Below are 18,852 nucleotides of genomic sequence, written 5' to 3'. Positions count from 1 at the left end.
GAGCCAATATGGAACCCATGTACAGTCTATTACGGTGTCTTGCATTGGGGGCTATTGGGGGGGACACAATAGCCCCCAGTGTCATGTCTTTTTCATTATTGGTATAAAAATAAATAATTTAAAAACATATTTGGGATTTGTTTTCATAACTTACTCATTGCATGTTCTTATTGTCACAATGGAGGTGGCTATTGATTACAATTCAATGTCTTTTGAATGAGTTAACCATTTATTTGAAAAGTTTCTTCATTACCATACCGAAGTGACGTTATCATTTGTGCTGCGAGCAGAATACGAGTCTCCTGCTTCTTGTGTGAAGGTTCGTTGTGGTGACTCGGTAACTAGCGACTGTACATTGCTGAACCGAAGAATCGCTAACAATGTCGCGGGTTCTTGTTGGAGTTAAACGTGTAATTGATTATGCTGTCAAGGTAGCTACTTCCCCACTGTCTTCTATTTTAAAACAATTCAACATTTCACGTGCGGAATGTCCATTCGAGACTTCATATGGCTATGGTAGCTAGCTAACGTTAAGGTGGGTAGATGGATGAAGGGTTAGTTTAGCAAGCTAGCATTCATTGTTTGAATGTCAAGTCTGTTCAACTAACAACCATATCTTCAAGGAAAATACCAAGGTCATTACAGGGTTGTCTAGGTAACAGTTTAATTTGTCTAGCGTGCTACTTCTAGTATTGGTTAAACGATAAAGGACTTTCAACATTAAAAAAGAAAGCTAGCTAACAATACATTGTCACTGTGTTGTGACAGTGTATTGCAAATATTAAGCTACATGTATAATCATCATTCAGGCTTCATCAGAGTGATTTAAAAACATAAAATCAACTAGGTGTCACAGCATCAGGACAGTTCGATAACTTAGTAGGCTATGACTATCCAAGCCACTCCTATCAGATAGTTCCAAGGTAATATTTTTCTGTAAAGGAAGCCTAACACCATATCTATTACCAGTTATTTCATACTACATACAGTCTGAGCACTCCTGCTTCAGCTGCACCCAACTTTGTACCCTCCCCCGTCCCATATGCTGCCCCAACTCTTATCAGACAGAGGAAGGGGGGCACGAGGGCGGTTGTGTGTGTGTGTGTGTGTGTGTGTGTGTGTGTGTGTGTGTGTGTGTGTGTGTGTGTGTGTGTGTGTGTGTGTGTGAGAGAGAGAGAGAGAGAGAGAAAGAAAGAGACACAGTCTGGGCCAGTCATGTATTTATGAGGTGACTAATGGATATGGGATGGACTTAAGACAGAATCTTGGCGTTTTAAAAGGTTTATTTACAATGGCTGTTCAATACTATTGGGATAGTGGCAGGCTTTCAAAAGTGTTCCAGAATTGGTTTGACTGCCTCACATACTCAATTGGAAAGCTCTGAGAGCACACCTACATTGGGCCCACAGCAACTATTTCCAAGTGCCCAGACTGCACAGTGTCCCCACACTCAACTCCGGCACATTGACTGCATGCACTTCATGTCTCCAGCCTCTGTCTGTCTCTCTCTGACCCTTCTGAGTGACTATCCAGTAGTCACTTATGTTCAGTAGGGCAAAGGTCTTTGAAACTGAATTAGCATTTCTTATTGAAGTTCAGGTAGTCCCACCCTTTTTCAGTTTGGTGCCTAATGAAGACAACCCTGCTCTCTCCCCTAGATCCGCGTGAAGCCCGACCACAGCGGTGTGGTGACAGATGGCGTCAAGCACTCCATGAACCCCTTCTGTGAGATCGCTGTAGAGGAGGCCGTCAAACTCAAGGAGAAGAAATTCATCAAAGAGGTGGTGGCCGTCAGCTGTGGGCCCACGCAAGTAACGGTAAGAGTGACTGAATGCTCTGGCGACACCATTTTGAAGTCGGGTGTATTCAACGATGCAGAACATTTTCCTTGTTCTACATGACATTATACATATCTGTTCTACTCTATTCATTTCTATCTTAAGATCCTGTAGTTTTAGGCTTAATTTCTATCTGAACGTTCTGTATCATTAGGCTTCATCCTCCTTCACAGGCCTTCAATAGCTAACATTTGGAGGGAAGCTTTGGATCTTGTTTCTTCATTAGGATAGCGGTCATGAGTATGTTTTCATTCTATAGTAAGAAGGATTCTGCAGATGGTCACCTCCAACTTGACTGTGCTAATGGTTGTATTATTCTGTCATTGTTCTCAGATGGTGTTCTTATATAATTTTGAGAACCCTACCGCTCAAGCGTGTGTGTGTTTGTGTGTGTGTGTAGGAGACCATCCGTACTGCACTGGCCATGGGGTGTGACCGCGGCATCCACGTGGAGGTCTCAGGAAAAGACTACGAGGCCATGGGACCCCTGCAGATCGCCAAGATATTTGCTTCCCTAGCCAAGAAGGAGGAGGCCTCACTCGTCATCCTGGGCAAACAGGTCATCCGATGCAATAGATTGTGCCACTGCCACACCAATGCCAGTTGACTTTGAAATCGAACCTCATGATCTCATGTAATGCTCACTGATTGTGTTGGTATTTTTTGACAGGCTATTGACGATGACTGTAACCAGACAGGTCAGATGACGGCAGCCTTGTTAGACTGGCCTCAGGTCTGTAGTGGTTTCTTCTTGTTGTAATCCTTTTTCTCGGCAGGAATCACTAAACTGATCTCAGAGCATAGAGGCCTTGTTTACTGTTAAGTGCTGACTTGGATACCATTGTAGTCCAGACCAGGACCTTTTCTCATGGTCTTTATAAGCATTAGCATATCGATGTAATGTCAGGTGAAGAGACCAGCTGAACTAGCAGGCCTTAGATTATGTCACAACAGTCAACACAGTCTGCACTGAAAAGTAGACCAAAGGCCAAATGAAGGGCAAAATTAGGGTGTATTTACTTGGTTAAACCACCAGATGTCACACTTGGATTGCCTTGTGGCCTACAACGGGTTTACAGTTGTCAGGTAACAAAGGAAAGAAGGCTTTGTTTTAGTTATAAGTTCATTTGTTAATTTCAGATAATATTTCATCTCAATGTGGATTATGACATCTACTAAATGTAGGACCTCCCATTCTTGCAGGGCACATTTGCCTCTGAGGTGACCATCGATGGGGAAAATGTGAAGGTGGTGAGGGAAATCGATGGTGGTCTAGAGACCATCAAGATTAGCATGCCAGCTGTCCTCACAGCAGACCTTCGACTCAACACCCCCAGATACGCCACCCTGCCCAACATCATGGTAATACACACAATGTACATTTCCTCACAAAGTGTACACACGCACACACACACACATAGCACTTTCATTTCTCTTCTCCTTCTCCCTCCACCTACCAGAAAGCCAAGAAGAAAAAGATAGCCAACATGAAACCATCAGACCTGGGGGTGGACATGGTGTCGCGAGTGGAGGTGTTGAGGGTGGACGAGCCCCCAACGAGACTGGCTGGAGTGAAGGTGGAGACGGTGGATGACCTGGTCGCCAAACTCAAGGCTAACGGAACAATCTAGAGGCCCTGTGGGAGCCAAAGGGGGAGTGCAGGGGACACACAGAGGGGTGAGTCTCAATACCTAAAAACAGTGACTGTTTGAGATAATATTTGTAACCCATTAGAAAATGTCAGAGCACTGATGAATTTCATGTTCATGTAACAACTTACTCTTGTGAATGTTGAGAGAATTTTTCATTTTTGGGGAATAGTGAAGATTGTACAATCATATGCTTCTTCCACCAAATTGCCTCAACTGTAAACACAGACCTTTGCCATAGTGTGCTGTACTTGACCAAGCTCAGTGTTTCTGTTTCTATTTGGCTGTAATATGTAATTTCCCCCTTTCATTTTGCAGGTCTCTGTTTGAGAGATGGAACAAAGTAATTTAGCAAACGTGGAGAACTGGTTGCATAATGCAGAACCCATCGCCACCCGGCCCTCTGTGTTTAACTCTGACTTCCATGATAGTAGCCTACTGACCCGGAATAAAGGGACACTGAGAAACACTGTCCTATAGGAACCCACACAGCCTAGAGGGTGAAGAAGAAGAGGGTCTGTTGTTATTGTGCAATTTAATTCACATGGTACATCTGTATTGTAATTAATGTATCTTGCCTGTGAGTATAGGTAACTAGGTATGGAGGACCTAGACTAAAAAAATGCACAACTTCCAAGCCAGTAATATGTCAGTAACTTTCTTTCACCCATGTTTCTGTATGTGTTGCACTGTACATTCAAGACTGTCACAATAACATTTGCATCTGTAACATGGACCTATGAAAACCCTATCACGAAGCCCTACAATGACACATCTGGGCTATGCAGTTTGAGTTGGATGCTATGTGTAAATAAGAACCCAAAGCTGCAGTGCTGATTGTGCATTCAGGGTTTGTGATATGTCAACTGACTTGGTTTGTATAAAGTTTATATAAATATAATTATTTCTGGGTTGGGTGGCAGCTCCGGTTGGACAGTGTCTCTCAGATGTGGGAAAATGATTTAAAAACACACGCAGTTTACTTTTTACCTTAAGCGCCTCTTCTGTTTAGATTGTACAGCATCCTACCATAACAATAAAGGTATCTTTTTCATATCTTCATCTGCTGTTTTCCACTGTCATTCTATGTTGTTGTATTCTGTCTTTCCATATTGTTTTGGTTTTAAGATAGTCTCTTGAGTAGCAAGTACTTGGCAACAACCATCCAGTCATTAGAGGGCATGTTCCGAACCCCCTAAAGTACCCTGAGGAAGATGGTACTCTTATCTTAAATGGTTTCCTAACTGTAGCAAAAATAATTTTATAATGAGAGGATTTGCTTATCTGTCCTTATCTGGAACCGGGCTGCCTCCCGGGCGTGAGCCAGGGGGCTGTTCAAAGCCGCAATGAAGTCTGCTCAAGACAAGAGTTGTGCAGCGAAGGTTAGTGGCACATGGGAGTAAAGAGTAGGATTCTGTTTTTATTTGCAAAAATGATTGCTTTTGATAAATATGCCTTCTCAATGAAAACAACTTGATTTGAAAATTCCAACAACATATTTTATGGAAAAGAGATATCTTTCTAGGTGATGCACTGTGCTGCCTTGTTGACAACCTGACCATGAGGCACAGATTACTGTTCGATTTGAGAAGGGCGCTCCTTCCTCTGCTTTTGCCCGTTCAAGTCACGGGCCATTGACGGGTGCACTGCAGCTCAGGTTAATAGAACTCCCTCAATGGAACTAAACTATATCAGTGGTAACCAATAACTGGAATAGCTGTGTGTGATTGGCCCATTCCTTGGGACCAGACACCAAGGTTGTTTCTCCAGAGAGGAATCGTCCAAACTCGGCGGGAAATCTTTCTCCCTCCAGCAGGTGGCGTTTTTGTATTGAGGTTAATGAGTGTCAAATTTGGTCAACAACAAAAACATTATGGCATATTTGCTCCGTAAGGTTTATTTGATCAAATAGAAATGAAAAAATCTTAAATTATTACGAGTGTACCGATAAGTAGGAAACGTGACATCCCGGCAACCTTGAGAAAAAAAAACACTTTAAATCGGAGTTGTCTCAATGACTGACTATTCATGGCATGAAGCTAGTATCATAGCGTCTCCATTGAATACAGACGGTTGACGTCAACAACCCTCCTCGAATATTCAAAATAGATTACAATATTGAGATGTGTCCACCAATCCAAAGAAATGATAGGCGAGAGCTAGGCAGCCCAGCCGTGTTGCTTTGTGAACAACAACTCCGGTTGTTAAGGCGGGGAGATCTTTGGTTTCTCCAAGAGTACAAGCGCAATAGGTGATGGAAAGAATGCAGTCCAACCGGTTACCTTTCATTAATCAGATCATTCTGTTACAATATACCTGAAACACTGGTAAATCACCAGCCTACACCTTTTTATTTTGTGTCAACGTCTAGGTGACTGCGCAATAAATCATATTCCTCTTCTTTCTCACATTACTGTTTGGTTGAATATGCCATTCTAGACTAGTTTACCTGTAGATATTGATATAGTAAAGGACTGTCCCACCTCAAAGCTCAACAATCAGTCACTTTTGCATTGTTTATTGAACGTTTGCTTGTAAAAGTAAAGCCCGCGTTTACCAATATTTGACCAATCAAAGCTTTGACATCGACACAGGTGAATTGCTCTCGATTCTTGATGACAGATAGCCCGGACATCTCGACAGTGAAGCAAGGTTGAGTACAATAGAGGACACAACGCAGGAGCGATTGTATTACATCAGTTGTCCATCGAACTTTCACAAGGACTACACAGATATTTTTGTGGCGTCTTAAAAAGCTAAAATGTGGAATATTATTTTTATGTGAAAGTTGTGGGCAATTTATGGTTTCGGGTTTCGTGGATTTCTCTTTCAAGTAAAAAAAAAAAGAAAATTAAAAAAAGAATGTCCTCGGACCAGTTTGGTGTCCACAAATGGCACATTTTAAAGTTAATTCTATTGATATTTATGATTGGAGGTAAGTTTTAATTTATCATGCTGTTTAATTTTGTATGTCACGTGCCAATAAACAAAACTAGCCTGCTTTCTATGTGCCTACATCATATTGTAAACCTATAAATTGTACAATAAACAAATGTATTGATTCACCGAAATTAACTACCCAATAAATTGTGACCATATAGAATGTATCATGAGATGATTGAGATCCTATTTTTGTGTAGGATTTAGTTACAATTTGTGACCCTTAATCAACTTTGTATTAATGTTAACATTTCCATTAATTCTTTGCTTCATCATGATCAACTACAGATGTAAACTGTGATTTGACCATCTCTACCCTGGGACCCTCACTGGTCAACACCACTGTTGGCAGCAATGTGACTCTGGCAGTGACCATCAGTGGTGTACCTGACCCTGTGGTCACATGGAAGATGGGAAGTTTACCTGTGGTTACCTGGACCCTTGGCTCCAGTGTTGCACCAGACATAGCCATCATTCACCGTGATGTGCTGAAGATTGAGACCGATGGCTCCCTCACCTTCCGAAATGTGTCATTTGTCTACAGTAACACCTACACTGTGGAGATAGTCAAGTCTGGATTCAAAACTGTCTCAGCCACATTTGTGCTGAAGGTCTATGGTGAGTATTGGTCATTTGGTGCCAGTTTCCCAGACTCCGATTAATCATATTCCTGTAGTAAAAAGCAGTTTCAATAGATATTCTCCTTTGAGCACACATTTTAGTTGAATATTAGACTTCATGTAGAGTTTAGTCATGTTAGGATTTCATGTATGTTTCTTTTACCCGTTCAAGGAATTATGCAGCTCCATTGTCCTCCTCACCATGGAGAAGCAATATGGTTTGTCCATCCATCTGTGTCCTTTACCCCAACTGTTGCTCTCCTTTCTGCTTTCAGACTACATCCGGAACGTGTCTGTGAACACAGAGCCTGCCGATGCCTTAGAGGGAGCCGAAAAGTTCACTTTGCAGTACAGCACACTGCAGGGTGAGGCCGACCAGTGGAGGTGGTACTTTAACAGTGTGGAGATACAGAACAACTCTCACTACACAGTGGGCCAGAAGAGCCTGGTCATCCATCAGCCCAACCGGAACGACACAGGACCTTACACCTTGGTCCTGACCAACCCTTTCAGCACTGTCACATTTCATAGGAAAATAACTGTTCTCTGTAAGAAGGAGTATTTGAATCTCGCCTTATTTGTCCGAAGCATTAGTCTGAGCATTACTTTTATTCTACTTTATTAGTTATGTTCTGTCTTGTGCACCCGTAATTACTCGCATGTCTCTAGTTTTGTAGTTGAATCCTTTAATCCTTTACTGAAAGCAACATGTTTCCCTGTCTCACAAATCCACTTTACCACTGCATGTCTTTATTTCCTTCAACTCCTCTATATGGAACTCGCATGTGGAAATGGCAATAGTCCTCCTCACTTTCTTACTCTTCTACCCTACACTGCACAAAAAATGCTATCACACAAATGACATCCACTTTAACCAGCCATTTGATGACAGCGATATGCCCTTAAATGGTCATCTGACTTCCCTTTCCACTACCTGTCGTCTCCCGTAGATGGACCAGACGAGCCCATGCTTGGAGCCAGTCCGTCCCAGGCCTTCTTTGTTTCTGGAGATACCCTCTCTCTCTCCTGTCAGGCCGAGGGGGTTCCCCAACCCTCCACCTCCTGGATGTTTGGGGGTCAGACCCTGCCCGTTTCCCAAGGAGGAAGTCTCAATCTGACCAATGTCCAAATTAGCCAGGGGGGCATATACACCTGTGTGCTGGTCAATGTGAACACTGGAGCGCAGCGCAAGAAGAACTTGACAGTCAACGTTTATGGTAGAGTATTAGCGTCTGTTGAGGGGTAATACGGTACACATGTTTTGTGGTGGTTGATCTCATTGATCTTAGCGTAAGGGGTCTTTAAACATCTGGATGGACCATTGTCTGTGCTACACAACCTGTGTGTGTGTGCGCCAAACCGATAAGCTTTTTGCATTTATTTAGGGTGCAAGTGTTCTAATTACCCCGCCGCCCCTTGTCTTCCTACCATTACAGAGAGCCCAACAGCCAGCCCACTGTGCTCAGTCAATGCAGTGAACGGAAATGTCGACCTGCAGTTCCACTGCCGATGGCCAGGAGGCACCCCAGAAGCTCTGCTGTCCTTTCCTGCCTTGACTAACGCCACCAGCGGTGCTGGAGACTTCAATCTGACCATACCTGCCTCTCAGGACCTCAATGGGAAAATGGTCCTCTGTAGGGCCAATCACCCCCTCCGTCAGACATGGTGCAATATTACTGCCAGTGAGTTACTTAGTCTAGTATGGAGTATGTAAGGTCCATGCATTTTGCAGTTCTGCACAACAAACAGAATGTTTGAGGATCACACAGGATAACTCGTGGTCTCATTACTCCTTAGCTGGTCCTGCAAAGTTTTTACCGATGGTCTTGACCACAGTGGACCGAGAGGGTAAAATAGTGGTCACCATCCACTGCAACAGCCAGGCCACGCCCAAGGCTATGGTCACATGGTCCAAAGGTACCGAGCTCTTAGCCAATGGCTTGCAGTACCAGATCAGCGTGGACACTGCGCAGCTCAACATCCATGATTTTAACACCAGCACCGCTCAGCTCTACACTTACACCTGTAACTGTAGCAACCCACTGGGCAACAATGGAAAAAAGACTCAGTTACTGGGTATGTCATCGACCAGTTTCTCAGGTGGTGGTTAGCGGCCTGTTTCTCTTGGGTCATGGATAGTTAGAGCGAAATACATGGTTTTGTTTACTTGTTGGGTCACTGTGAAATTTCAAAGACTTTTTGATCCACTGTTATAGTAGTGTTTTACGCTATACAGTTGTTACAGCATGTGGTTAAACATACATCATGTGATCTCTGTGCTGAGCACTGGGGAGGAGTTGTACTGTATTTAAATGACTGGAGAATTGGATGTTACCTGAAAGTTTTGGAGCACTAGAGTTACTCGACTGAAGCAGCACAATGGGGTCTTAGACTGTGTAAAGAAAAACATGCTTTTTTTTTTACACAAAGCTCCATAGTATTCCTCTCACCCCTCTCCAGGCCCCACCATCTCAGATTCCAGTCTTTTTCCTAATCAAAATGGAACCATCGTCACAATGACCTGGGAGGTCCCTCCCACCTCTGTGATTACAGGTAAAGCTGCCGAGGTACCTACTCTCTCAAATGTTCCTGTAAAAACAATATTGTCAGAATCTAAGAATAGTGTTTTCCACAATTTAGCCATTGTTATTTGACAACCTTTTGTTCAAATGATTTTGATCTCACTGCTGAACTGCTAGACCTCACCAATAATGCGGGTGGGAAAAGATGCAAATCCAAACACAGTAGATGGGGGTGTACTGTAAATATTGCTTAATGTCTGAGACCATCTGGACTATCCGGCTTTGTTCTAGAGTGCAAAATTCTTTGGTGTGAGAAACTGATATTGTAGCCTAATAGGTCTTAACCAATTTTTTTTTTAAATGAGTACTTTCTTGTTGCCATTTTCCTTTTATGTCGGATTTGGTCTATAAGTCTGTCTTCAAGCAGTTGGCTGAGGACCTTGTATAATATCACTCTGTAGTGATGGCTTCGGGATACAATTTGACATTTGACCTGGTTTTCCATGTGTCTTGACTGTAGTTAATGTCAAATGATATGGAACATCCCTTTAAGTACTGCTCAACACTGGTTTCTGTCCCTCCGTTGCTTTGAAGGCTTTGACATTCAGATGAGCGGACCAGACCTCCTAACTGTCACTAAAAATGGCAGCCGAAGGAAAAGAGCCATAGAGGGATTCCGGAGCATTCAGCAGAGGCCCGGTTCCTCCCGGAGCACTGATATCTCTGTTCTGGATCCCAAATCCACATACTACTTCCGGGTCATCCCCATTGCTGGCCGAACTCAGGGGGAACCATCAGCGGTGCAGAGAATTGGACCCGGTATTTGAACTGACTTGGATAATATTCCTATTTAGATTGTTTGGAGGGTGCTAATCTGATTGCCACTTACTAGTAGGCTTGGCGTTGTTTCATGTGAAGCAATGAATTCATTTCTTTATAAGATAGTCTGTTGTATTGTTGAATGAGCTGGATGTTAACATAAAGGTAGATTTCTACATGATACTGGTAAAGTTAAACTTATAGTAAACATTATGCTTCCATGTCACCTTTGGCGCATCAGTGGAGAGTAGGCTCTGTGAGTGCTGCTCTAACAGATTGTACTGTGTCTGTGCTGGTATGACAGGTGGTCTGAGCAGACCACAGATTATAGGCCTCGCTGTCGGGATCCCCTGTGGCCTCCTCTTCCTCCTCCTCCTCATCGGCCTCATATACCTCTGTGTCTACTGCTGCAGGAAGAAACGTAGGAGCACTACTCTCAATCCCCTGATCTTCCTTCCTTTTTTTATTATCACATCCGGAATCAAGTGGCTTTCGCTCTAAAATTGTTTCTGTTTCATAGGTCAACAGAACAGATATCCTGTGCCCAGAGCAGTAGAGAAGGTAATGTCAGTAACTGGGGAAATTTGTTATTGCACAAATGTCTTGTTCCTACCAGCTCTGTAGAACTCTTCCCCCGCCCCATGCAGGTGGTGTCAACCCAACCAGACGTAAACACTCCCAACCACCTGCTGACTGGAGGACTCAAACCACTGCCTGATTACAACAGAATTACATTGCAAGCGGTAATTCACCCCGCCTTGTCATGACATACACTTTCAAAATATCTGAAGTACACATCAGGGCCCGTATTCACAAAATATAGTTGAGTAGGAGTGCTGATCTAGGATCAGTTTTGCCTTTTAAACCATAATGAATAAGACTCCTACTCTGAGACGCTTTGTGAATATGGTCCCTGTGGAATTGCTACTGGGTTAGAACTGTTAAATAGAAATGTAGGAATGTCTATTCAGAAATGATTTACCAGCCATGCTTTGTATCTGATATCTTTTCCAGGCTCCAGCTGAGCAGTCAATCCCTCTCCCCACGTTTGTCGCTCCTCCCCCTGTGAGAACTGCCACAATTGTGTAAACGAATAAAACTGTTATTTTCACTGATGTGCAATATTTTATGTCCTGTATGTTTTCATATTTTATATTATTATTTTATCACTAATGTGAAAAGCTCTTATGTATGTGAGGTTGATTTTAATATGGTTGATTTTAATATGGGGTTATGTTGCTCTCTGTAACTGCAGAACTGACTATGGTGTTTCTTAATCAAAATTGTGTTTCTGCTTCAACCAAATTGTAAATACATGTATATCTGAACGCCAATGTCTGTGATCAGCAAACATTGTACTGATGTTTATTTTAAATAAATATTCTAAAAATGGCAGTGTCGATTGTATAGATACACTGAGTGTACAAAACATAATGAACACCTGCTCTTTCCATGACAGACTGACCAGGTGAAAGCTATGCTCCCTTATTGATAACACTTGTTTAATCCACTTCAAGTGTAGTGTAGATGAAGGAGAGGAGACTGGTTAAAGAAGGATTTTTAAGCCTTGAGACAAGGATTGTGTATGTGTGCCATTCAAAGTTGTGCCTTTGAACAGGGTATGGTAGTAGGAGACTGGCACACTGGTTTGTATCAAGAACTGGAAACGCTGCTAGGGTTTTCAAAACGCAACAGTGCCCCATGTGTTTCAAGAATGGTCCACCACCTAAAGGACATCCAGCCAAATTGACACAACTGTGGGAAGCATTGGAGTCAACATGAGCCAGCATGAGTTGAGTACAGTTACTTTATTTATCTCAACTTGGGAAATTTCTATATCACAGCATGCATGCATCATCAATGACAGAACCTGCAACCATGACCAAACACACGATCAAAAATAGAAACCCATTAAGACAAAAGCACATGAACCAACGATAGTATGCCTAAAAGAATAGTCTGATTCAAAATTGTTTTCTATCCTACTCTGGGAAACAGGCAACAACATTTTCCAATAGAAAGACTGCATAAACCAGTTATTCCATGACACTCGTTAAAAAGCCTCATGACCGTCTTAACCTCTGGAACATCTGGGCAGGATGAACCTGCTACTCAAGCTGCTCCTGTGTAGGAATAGAGTGCTATAGAGTGGGTGTGGGTCATCAGAGTGCTATAGAGTGGGTGTGGGTCATCAGAGTGCTATAGAGTGGGTGTGGGTCATCAGAGTGCTATAGAGTGGGTGTGTGTCATCAGAGTGCTGTGGAGTGGGTGTGGGTCATCAGAGTGCTATAAAGTGGGTGTGGGTCATCAGAGTGCTATAGAGTGGGTGTGGGTCATCAGAGTGCTGTGGAGTGGGTGTGGGTCATCAGAGTGCTGTGGAGTGGGTGTGGGTCATCAGAGTGCTATAGAGTGGGTGTGGGTCATCAGAGTGCTATAGAGTGGGTGTGGGTCATCAGAGTGCTATAGAGTGGGTGTGGGTCATCAGAGTGCTATAGAGTGGGTGTGGGTCATCAGAGTGCTATAGAGTGGGTGTGTGTCATCAGAGTGCTGTGGAGTGGGTGTGGGTCATCAGAGTGCTGTGGAGTGGGTGTGGGTCATCAGAGTGCTATAAAGTGGGTGTGGGTCATCAGAGTGCTATAGAGTGGGTGTGGGTCATCAGAGTGCTATAGAGTGGGTGTGGGTAGACACTGAGGATTCTCCTTCCAGTTCAGTTTGTTGTCCACTATTACACCCAAGTACTTAAAAGAGTCAACAGGGCCAATCTCTTCACAATTAATAGAAATGGGATTCAAAACATCTTTCTTTTTTCCTAAAATCTACCATGGCTCCTTGGCCTCACACCATTTCACAAAGGACTCCGTTATATCCCTATGATGAGCATCGTCTCCCCCACATGACACAGTTTACTATAGCAAAGTCATCAGAGAATTTCTGTAAGTGGCTCAGTTCGTTGTTGTGTGTGAAGTCATTTGTGTAAAGAGTAAACATTAAGAGTGGAGGCGGAAGCCTATCTGGAACCTTTGCAATTTGACCACCGCCCAAAAACTGGTGTTGACGATGCTCTGCTCGGTCTGGAGAAGCCCGGCTGTGTGGCGAGAACAATGTTCTTCCACTTCTCAAGTGCTTTCAATACCATACAACCCCACCTGCTGGCCCAGAAGCTAAAGGACATTTGTGTAAATCCACATACAATCAAATGGATTGTGAACTACCTGACCAATTGACAACAGTTTGTAAGACCGAACCAGGCAGTATCAGATCGGATATGTATACATACGGGAGAAGTCACCTTTTTTAAGGATATTAAAAACCGCTCAGAGGTTTTCATGACTTGTGATGTCAAAGCCACTGGTCTAAATTATTTCTTTGCAGTCCCTCCTGATTTCTTTGAGATGGGCACCATGTAGGTTGTTCTCCATTTAGTAGGAATATCTGATAGTAATAAGGACAGGTTGAAAATATACTGCCAGTTGATTAGAACATACCTTGAGTATTCTGGTTTTAACCCCATCAGACCCTGCTGACTTACTGGGATTGATCCTCTTCAACTGCTTCACCACTTGTTCCTCCGAGATGCCATGGGCTCAGTGCTTCCCAGATCAGAATCCAGCATTCCAGTTTCATCCCTGTGGAACGCATTCCAGTTTCATCCCTGTGGAACGACGCATTCCAGTTTCATCCCTGTGGAACGACGCATTCCAGTTTCATCCCTGTGGAACTCATTCCAGTTTCATCCCTGTGGAACGACGCATTCCAGTTTCATCCCTGTGGAACGCATTCCAGTTTCATCCCTGTGGAACGACGCATTCCAGTTTCATCCCTGTGGAACAACGCATTCTAGTTTCATCCCTGTGGAACGACGCATTCCAGTTTCATCCCTGTGGAATGACGCATTCCAGTTTCATCCCTGTGGAACGACGCATTCCAGTTTCATCCCTGTGGAACACATTCCAGTTTCATCCCTGTGGAACGACGCATTCCAGTTTCATCCCTGTGGAACGCATTCCAGTTTCATCCCTGTGGAACGACGCATTCCAGTTTCATCCCTGTGGAACGCATTCCAGTTTCATCCCTGTGGAACGACGCATTCCAGTTTCATCCCTGTGGAATGACGCATTCCAGTTTCATCCCTGTGGAACTCATTCCAGTTTCATCCCTGTGGAACGACGCATTCCAGTTTCATCCCTGTGGAACGCATTCCAGTTTCATCCCTGTGGAACGACGCATTCCAGTTTCATCCCTGTGGAACGACGCATTCCAGTTTCATCCCTGTGGAACGACGCATTCCATTTTCATCCCTGTGGAACGACGCATTCCAGTTTCATCCCTGTGGAACGACGCATTCCAGTTTCATCCCTGTGGAACGACGCATTCCAGTTTCATCCCTGTGGAACGACGCATTCCAGTTTCATCCCTGTGGAACGACGCATTCCAGTTTCATCCCTGTGGATCGACGCATTCCAGTTTCATCCCTGTGGAACGACGCATTCCAGTTTCATCCCTGTGGAACGACGCATTCGACACCTCGGAGAGTCCGTGCCATGACGAATTGAGGCTGTTCTGAATGAAAAAGGGGTGCAACTCAATATTAGGATGGTGTTATTGATGTTTTGTATGTTCAGTCCGATGTGATTGCAATGCCGTTCAGTCAGTTACACAATATCCATTTTTTTCAACACTTTTTAAGCAACCCATGACAGTTGATATTTTAAGAAATTCCTTTTTCCACCAATTCACAAGTTTCATAACTTGGGGGATTATTACAGTTCATATAACCACTCTGTTCTGGTTTTAAAGACTGGCCTATTTTAGTGTCTTTAAGATGTTAGCAGACTGCTGCGAGGAATGACCAATAACACAATGAGTGAACCCATAGTTAGTGTCTTAGACTTAGTGTCTCTTGTTATTTCCAGATACAGCACCAAGGCCACAGCTGTCACTCAGTGAAGAGCAGAAGGATGGGGGGGCAACATCACTGTTTCCTGTACTGTCCTCCACACCTGCCCCTCCTCCCCTCCTTCCCTCTCTTTCAGGGACCAGGGTGAGGTGGTCCAGGGGTACCACACCGAGGAGATACAGGGTCGATTGCGTGTCCTTTCCACCATCTCGTTTGTGGCCCGAGCAGAGGATCATGAGAAAGTGCTGGCGTGTAACGTGACACATCCAGGCCAAGTCATCTGGTCAAGTCATCTGCAGGTTTCAGGCCCAGGCTTGACCAAGGGCCACAGTGCTGTGGATGGTGGATGGGTGACCCCTGTTTCCTGGCTCTGACTCAACCACCTCCCCCCAGAACCATATGGTGATGGATATCTGGGCTGCAGAGGGCACCTATGAAAATATGTCTGTCACCTGTCTGGTCAACAACACACATGGCCATGATAAGCTTCTCCTGAGTGTATTTGTGAAAGGTATTATGAGAATGTCCTCAGTGGTAGATGAGGGTCTCCTTTTGTAATGGTCATTATTAATTGAATATGAGGTATGAATTATGTTCAATTAAAGAAATTAGAGATTGTACACTCATTTGTGACATTTATGCTTTCCACAACACTTTTTCTACTCAACATAAATGTACTTGAAGATTATGTCACTTTGAGAGCTATTGGATACATTTTTAACATGCCTGTATTTTCCTCAATGTTTTGTCTTCACCAGCACCACCCACCAATGTGTCCATCAGCCTGCTCCCAGCCCGGCCTCTTGTGCGAGAAAAGGTCACTCTGTCCTGTCTGGGTCACGGTTACCTCCCAGTCAGCTCCTACAGGTGGTACCGTGTGTTCGGGGAGCAGTCAGTCCTGCTTAGAGAGGATTCTGGGAGTGTGAGTCTCTCTGTAACCAGAGACGTGGGGCAGTTCCGCTGTTCTGCTCTGAACGAGATGGGAGAGTGGAGTTCAGACACCACGGCTGTGAACGTAGAGGGTATGTATCATTATGCCATAAACATTTTTGGAACCACTTTATAAACCATGTTATATATGGACGTTTGCCACAGTCGTTTTGTCATTTTCTCTCTTTCCATTTCTCTTCCTCTCTTTTAGATGCTGCGGCTGTATACCTCCCATCTCCTTCTGTCCTGTGAATGATGGGGAGGTGAGGTGTGCCTGTGTGGTGGACTCTCACCCTGTGGCGAAGATCATTTGGACACCATGGAGCATCCAGGACAATCAGAATCACAACATCACTGACCTGCTCAACTGGAGGATCCTGAGGTCCATTCTCATTGGGCCCAAGGGTGATGACATGGGTGATGTCCTCTGCAATTCAACCAATGAGCATTCAGGGTAAGTTTGGCCTTATCTGAGTGAAGGACATAGGGTAATTGGCAAAATGTTAAAGAAATCAATATCTGAAGGACAGACTTTATAGTGAAATGTGCCATCTTTATCAAGCAGAAGCTTTACCACATTCACTACAACGTAGTGAAGAGAGTCAGATAAATTCAAAGAGTGAAAATGAAGCTGGAGTGTTATCGTATCGTATTGCTACTGTAGCGTCTGGCTTGCCCTAATGTACCTTTGGAGCTTGAATGAATCCAGACAATATTTCATGTGAATGTAGAATGTTGGAAAGCTCCAAGTAGTAAGACTGATGATCCTTTTGTGGATTTTTCAATAGCAGGTGAAATGTCTGCCCAGCACTCCCTGTTCTATGTAGGAGTTGGGGAAGCCCTGTTGCTGGTGCTCTCCTTTGCCTCCTTTTTATTTTGGAGATTTTACTCCACCAAGAGGTGAGCACGGTGATAAAACACCATAAGTTACTGATCTTATAAACACTTCCGACTTCATAACCAATATTGCACACCACACTGGGTATACCAAACATTGCCACATTTACATTTACATTTAAGTCATTTAGCAGACGCTCTTATCCAGAGCGACTTACAAAATGGTGAATTCACCTTCTGACATCCAGTGGAACAGCCACTTTACAATAGTGCATCTAAATCATTTAAGGGGGTGAGAAGGATTACTTATCCTATCCTAGGTATTCCTTGAAGAGGTGGGGTTTCAGGTGTCTCCGGAAGGTGATGATTGACTCCGCTGTCCTGGCGTCGTGAGGGAGTTTATTCCACCATTGGGGGGCCAGAGCAGCGAACAGTTTTGACTGGGCTGAGCGGGAACTGTACTTCCTCAGTGGTAGGGAGGCGAGCAGGCCAGAGGTGGATGAACGCAGTGCCCTTGTACTCTGCGGATGTTGTAGAGCATGAACCTACAGGAACGGGCCACCGCCTTGATGTTAGTTGAGAACGACAGGGTGTTGTCCAGGATCACGCCAAGGTTCTTAGCGCTCTGGGAGGAGGACACAATGGAGTTGTCAACCGTGATGGCGAGATCATGGAACGGGCAGTCCTTCCCCGGGAGGAAGAGCAGCTCCGTCTTGCCGAGGTTCAGCTTGAGGTGGTGATCCGTCATCCACACTGATATGTCTGCCAGACATGCAGAGATGCGATTTGCCACCTGGTCATCAGAAGGGGGAAAGGAGAAGATTAATTGTGTGTCGTCTGCATAGCAATGATAGGAGAGACCATGTGAGGTTATGACAGAGCCAAGTGACTTGGTGTATAGCGAGAATAGGAGAGGGCCTAGAACAGAGCCCTGGGGGACACCAGTGGTGAGAGCGCGTGGCGAGGAGACAGATTCTCGCCACGCCACCTGGTAGGAGCGACCGGTCAGGTAGGACGCAATCCAAGTGTGGGCCGCGCCGGACCCAACTCGGAGAGGGTGGAGAGGAGGATCTGATGGTTCACAGTATCGAAGGCAGCCGATAGGTCTAGAAGGATGAGAGCAGAGGAGAGAGAGTTAGCTTTAGCAGTGCGGAGCGCCTCCGTGATACAGAGAAGAGCAGTCTCAGTTGAATGACTAGTCTTGAAACCTGACTGATTTGGATCAAGAAGGTCATTCTGAGAGAGATAGCGGGAGAGCTGGCCAAGGACGGCACATTCAAGAGTTTTGGAGAGAAAAGAAAGAAGGGATACTGGTCTGTAGTTCTTGACATCGGAGGGATCGAGTGTAGGTTTTTTCAGAAGGGGTGCAACTCTCGCTCTCTTGAAGACGGAAGGGACGTAGCCAGCGGTCAGGGATGAGTTGATGAGCGAGGTGAGGTAAGGGAGAAGATTTCATCTGGAGAGAGAGGGGAGAAAGAGGTCAGAGCACAGGGTAGGGCAGTGTGAGCAGAACCAGCGGTGTCGTTTGACTTAGCAAACGAGGATCGGATGTCGTCGACCTTCTTTTCAAAATGGTTGACGAAGTCATCTGCAGAGAGGGAGGAGGGGGGAGGGGGAGGAGGATTCAGGAGGGAGGAGAAGGTGGCAAAGAGCTTCCTAGGGTTAGAGGCAGATGCTTGGAATTTAGAGTGGTATGGCTTTAGCAGCAGAGACAGAGGAGGAAAATGTAGAGAGGAGGGAGTGAAAGGATGCCAGGTCCGCAGGGAGGCGAGTTTTCCTCCATTTCCGCTCGGCTGCCCG

At 44.6% G+C, this 18,852-nt stretch overlaps 2 protein-coding genes across 3 annotated transcripts; both read left to right on the top strand.

Annotated features, from left to right (window-relative positions):
- The first annotated feature begins 291 nt into the window (after window positions 1-291).
- On the top strand, window positions 292-4,549 carry LOC135522364 (electron transfer flavoprotein subunit beta-like). Of its 2 annotated transcripts, none has more exons than XM_064948532.1 (7): window positions 292-431; window positions 1,659-1,817; window positions 2,239-2,397; window positions 2,509-2,571; window positions 3,042-3,200; window positions 3,299-3,515; window positions 3,806-4,549. In XM_064948532.1, the coding sequence occupies exons 1-6, from the start codon at window positions 381-383 to the stop codon at window positions 3,467-3,469; spliced, it is 762 nt and encodes a 253-aa protein (XP_064804604.1). In that variant the 5' UTR covers window positions 292-380; the 3' UTR covers window positions 3,470-3,515; window positions 3,806-4,549. The 2 variants fall into 2 exon arrangements, with proteins under 2 accessions (XP_064804604.1, XP_064804605.1); XM_064948533.1 differs by having other exon boundaries at window positions 425-535.
- A 1,199-nt stretch (window positions 4,550-5,748) lies between these two features.
- Window positions 5,749-11,783, top strand: LOC135522362 (V-set and immunoglobulin domain-containing protein 10-like). The gene is made up of 12 exons (XM_064948531.1): window positions 5,749-6,422; window positions 6,716-7,045; window positions 7,323-7,595; window positions 7,998-8,264; window positions 8,484-8,729; window positions 8,845-9,123; window positions 9,508-9,600; window positions 10,164-10,388; window positions 10,693-10,809; window positions 10,909-10,949; window positions 11,036-11,131; window positions 11,403-11,783. Exons 1-12 carry the CDS (start codon window positions 6,350-6,352, stop codon window positions 11,475-11,477), a joined length of 2,115 nt encoding a protein of 704 aa, XP_064804603.1. The 5' UTR covers window positions 5,749-6,349; the 3' UTR covers window positions 11,478-11,783.
- Window positions 11,784-18,852: the final 7,069 nt, after the last annotated feature.

This window comes from Oncorhynchus masou, chromosome 30, assembly GCF_036934945.1.
Source record: "Oncorhynchus masou masou isolate Uvic2021 chromosome 30, UVic_Omas_1.1, whole genome shotgun sequence".
In the NCBI taxonomy this organism is placed as follows: Eukaryota; Metazoa; Chordata; class Actinopteri; order Salmoniformes; family Salmonidae; genus Oncorhynchus; species Oncorhynchus masou.
This window is presented reverse-complemented; position numbering and strand designations above follow the sequence as displayed.

Excerpts from the sequence above, each read along its gene's own strand:
- LOC135522364 (XM_064948532.1), top strand. The coding sequence starts at position 381 with ATGTCGCGGGTTCTTGTTGGAGTTAAACGTGTAATTGATTATGCTGTC. Across the intron at positions 432-1,658 it reads TAATTGATTATGCTGTCAAG|ATCCGCGTGAAGCCCGACCA; the intron begins GTAGCTACTTCC and ends TCTCTCCCCTAG. Across the intron at positions 2,572-3,041 it reads CCTTGTTAGACTGGCCTCAG|GGCACATTTGCCTCTGAGGT; the intron begins GTCTGTAGTGGT and ends CCATTCTTGCAG.
- LOC135522362 (XM_064948531.1), top strand. The coding sequence starts at position 6,350 with ATGTCCTCGGACCAGTTTGGTGTCCACAAATGGCACATTTTAAAGTTA. Across the intron at positions 6,423-6,715 it reads ATTGATATTTATGATTGGAG|ATGTAAACTGTGATTTGACC; the intron begins GTAAGTTTTAAT and ends GATCAACTACAG. Across the intron at positions 10,950-11,035 it reads TGCCCAGAGCAGTAGAGAAG|GTGGTGTCAACCCAACCAGA; the intron begins GTAATGTCAGTA and ends CGCCCCATGCAG.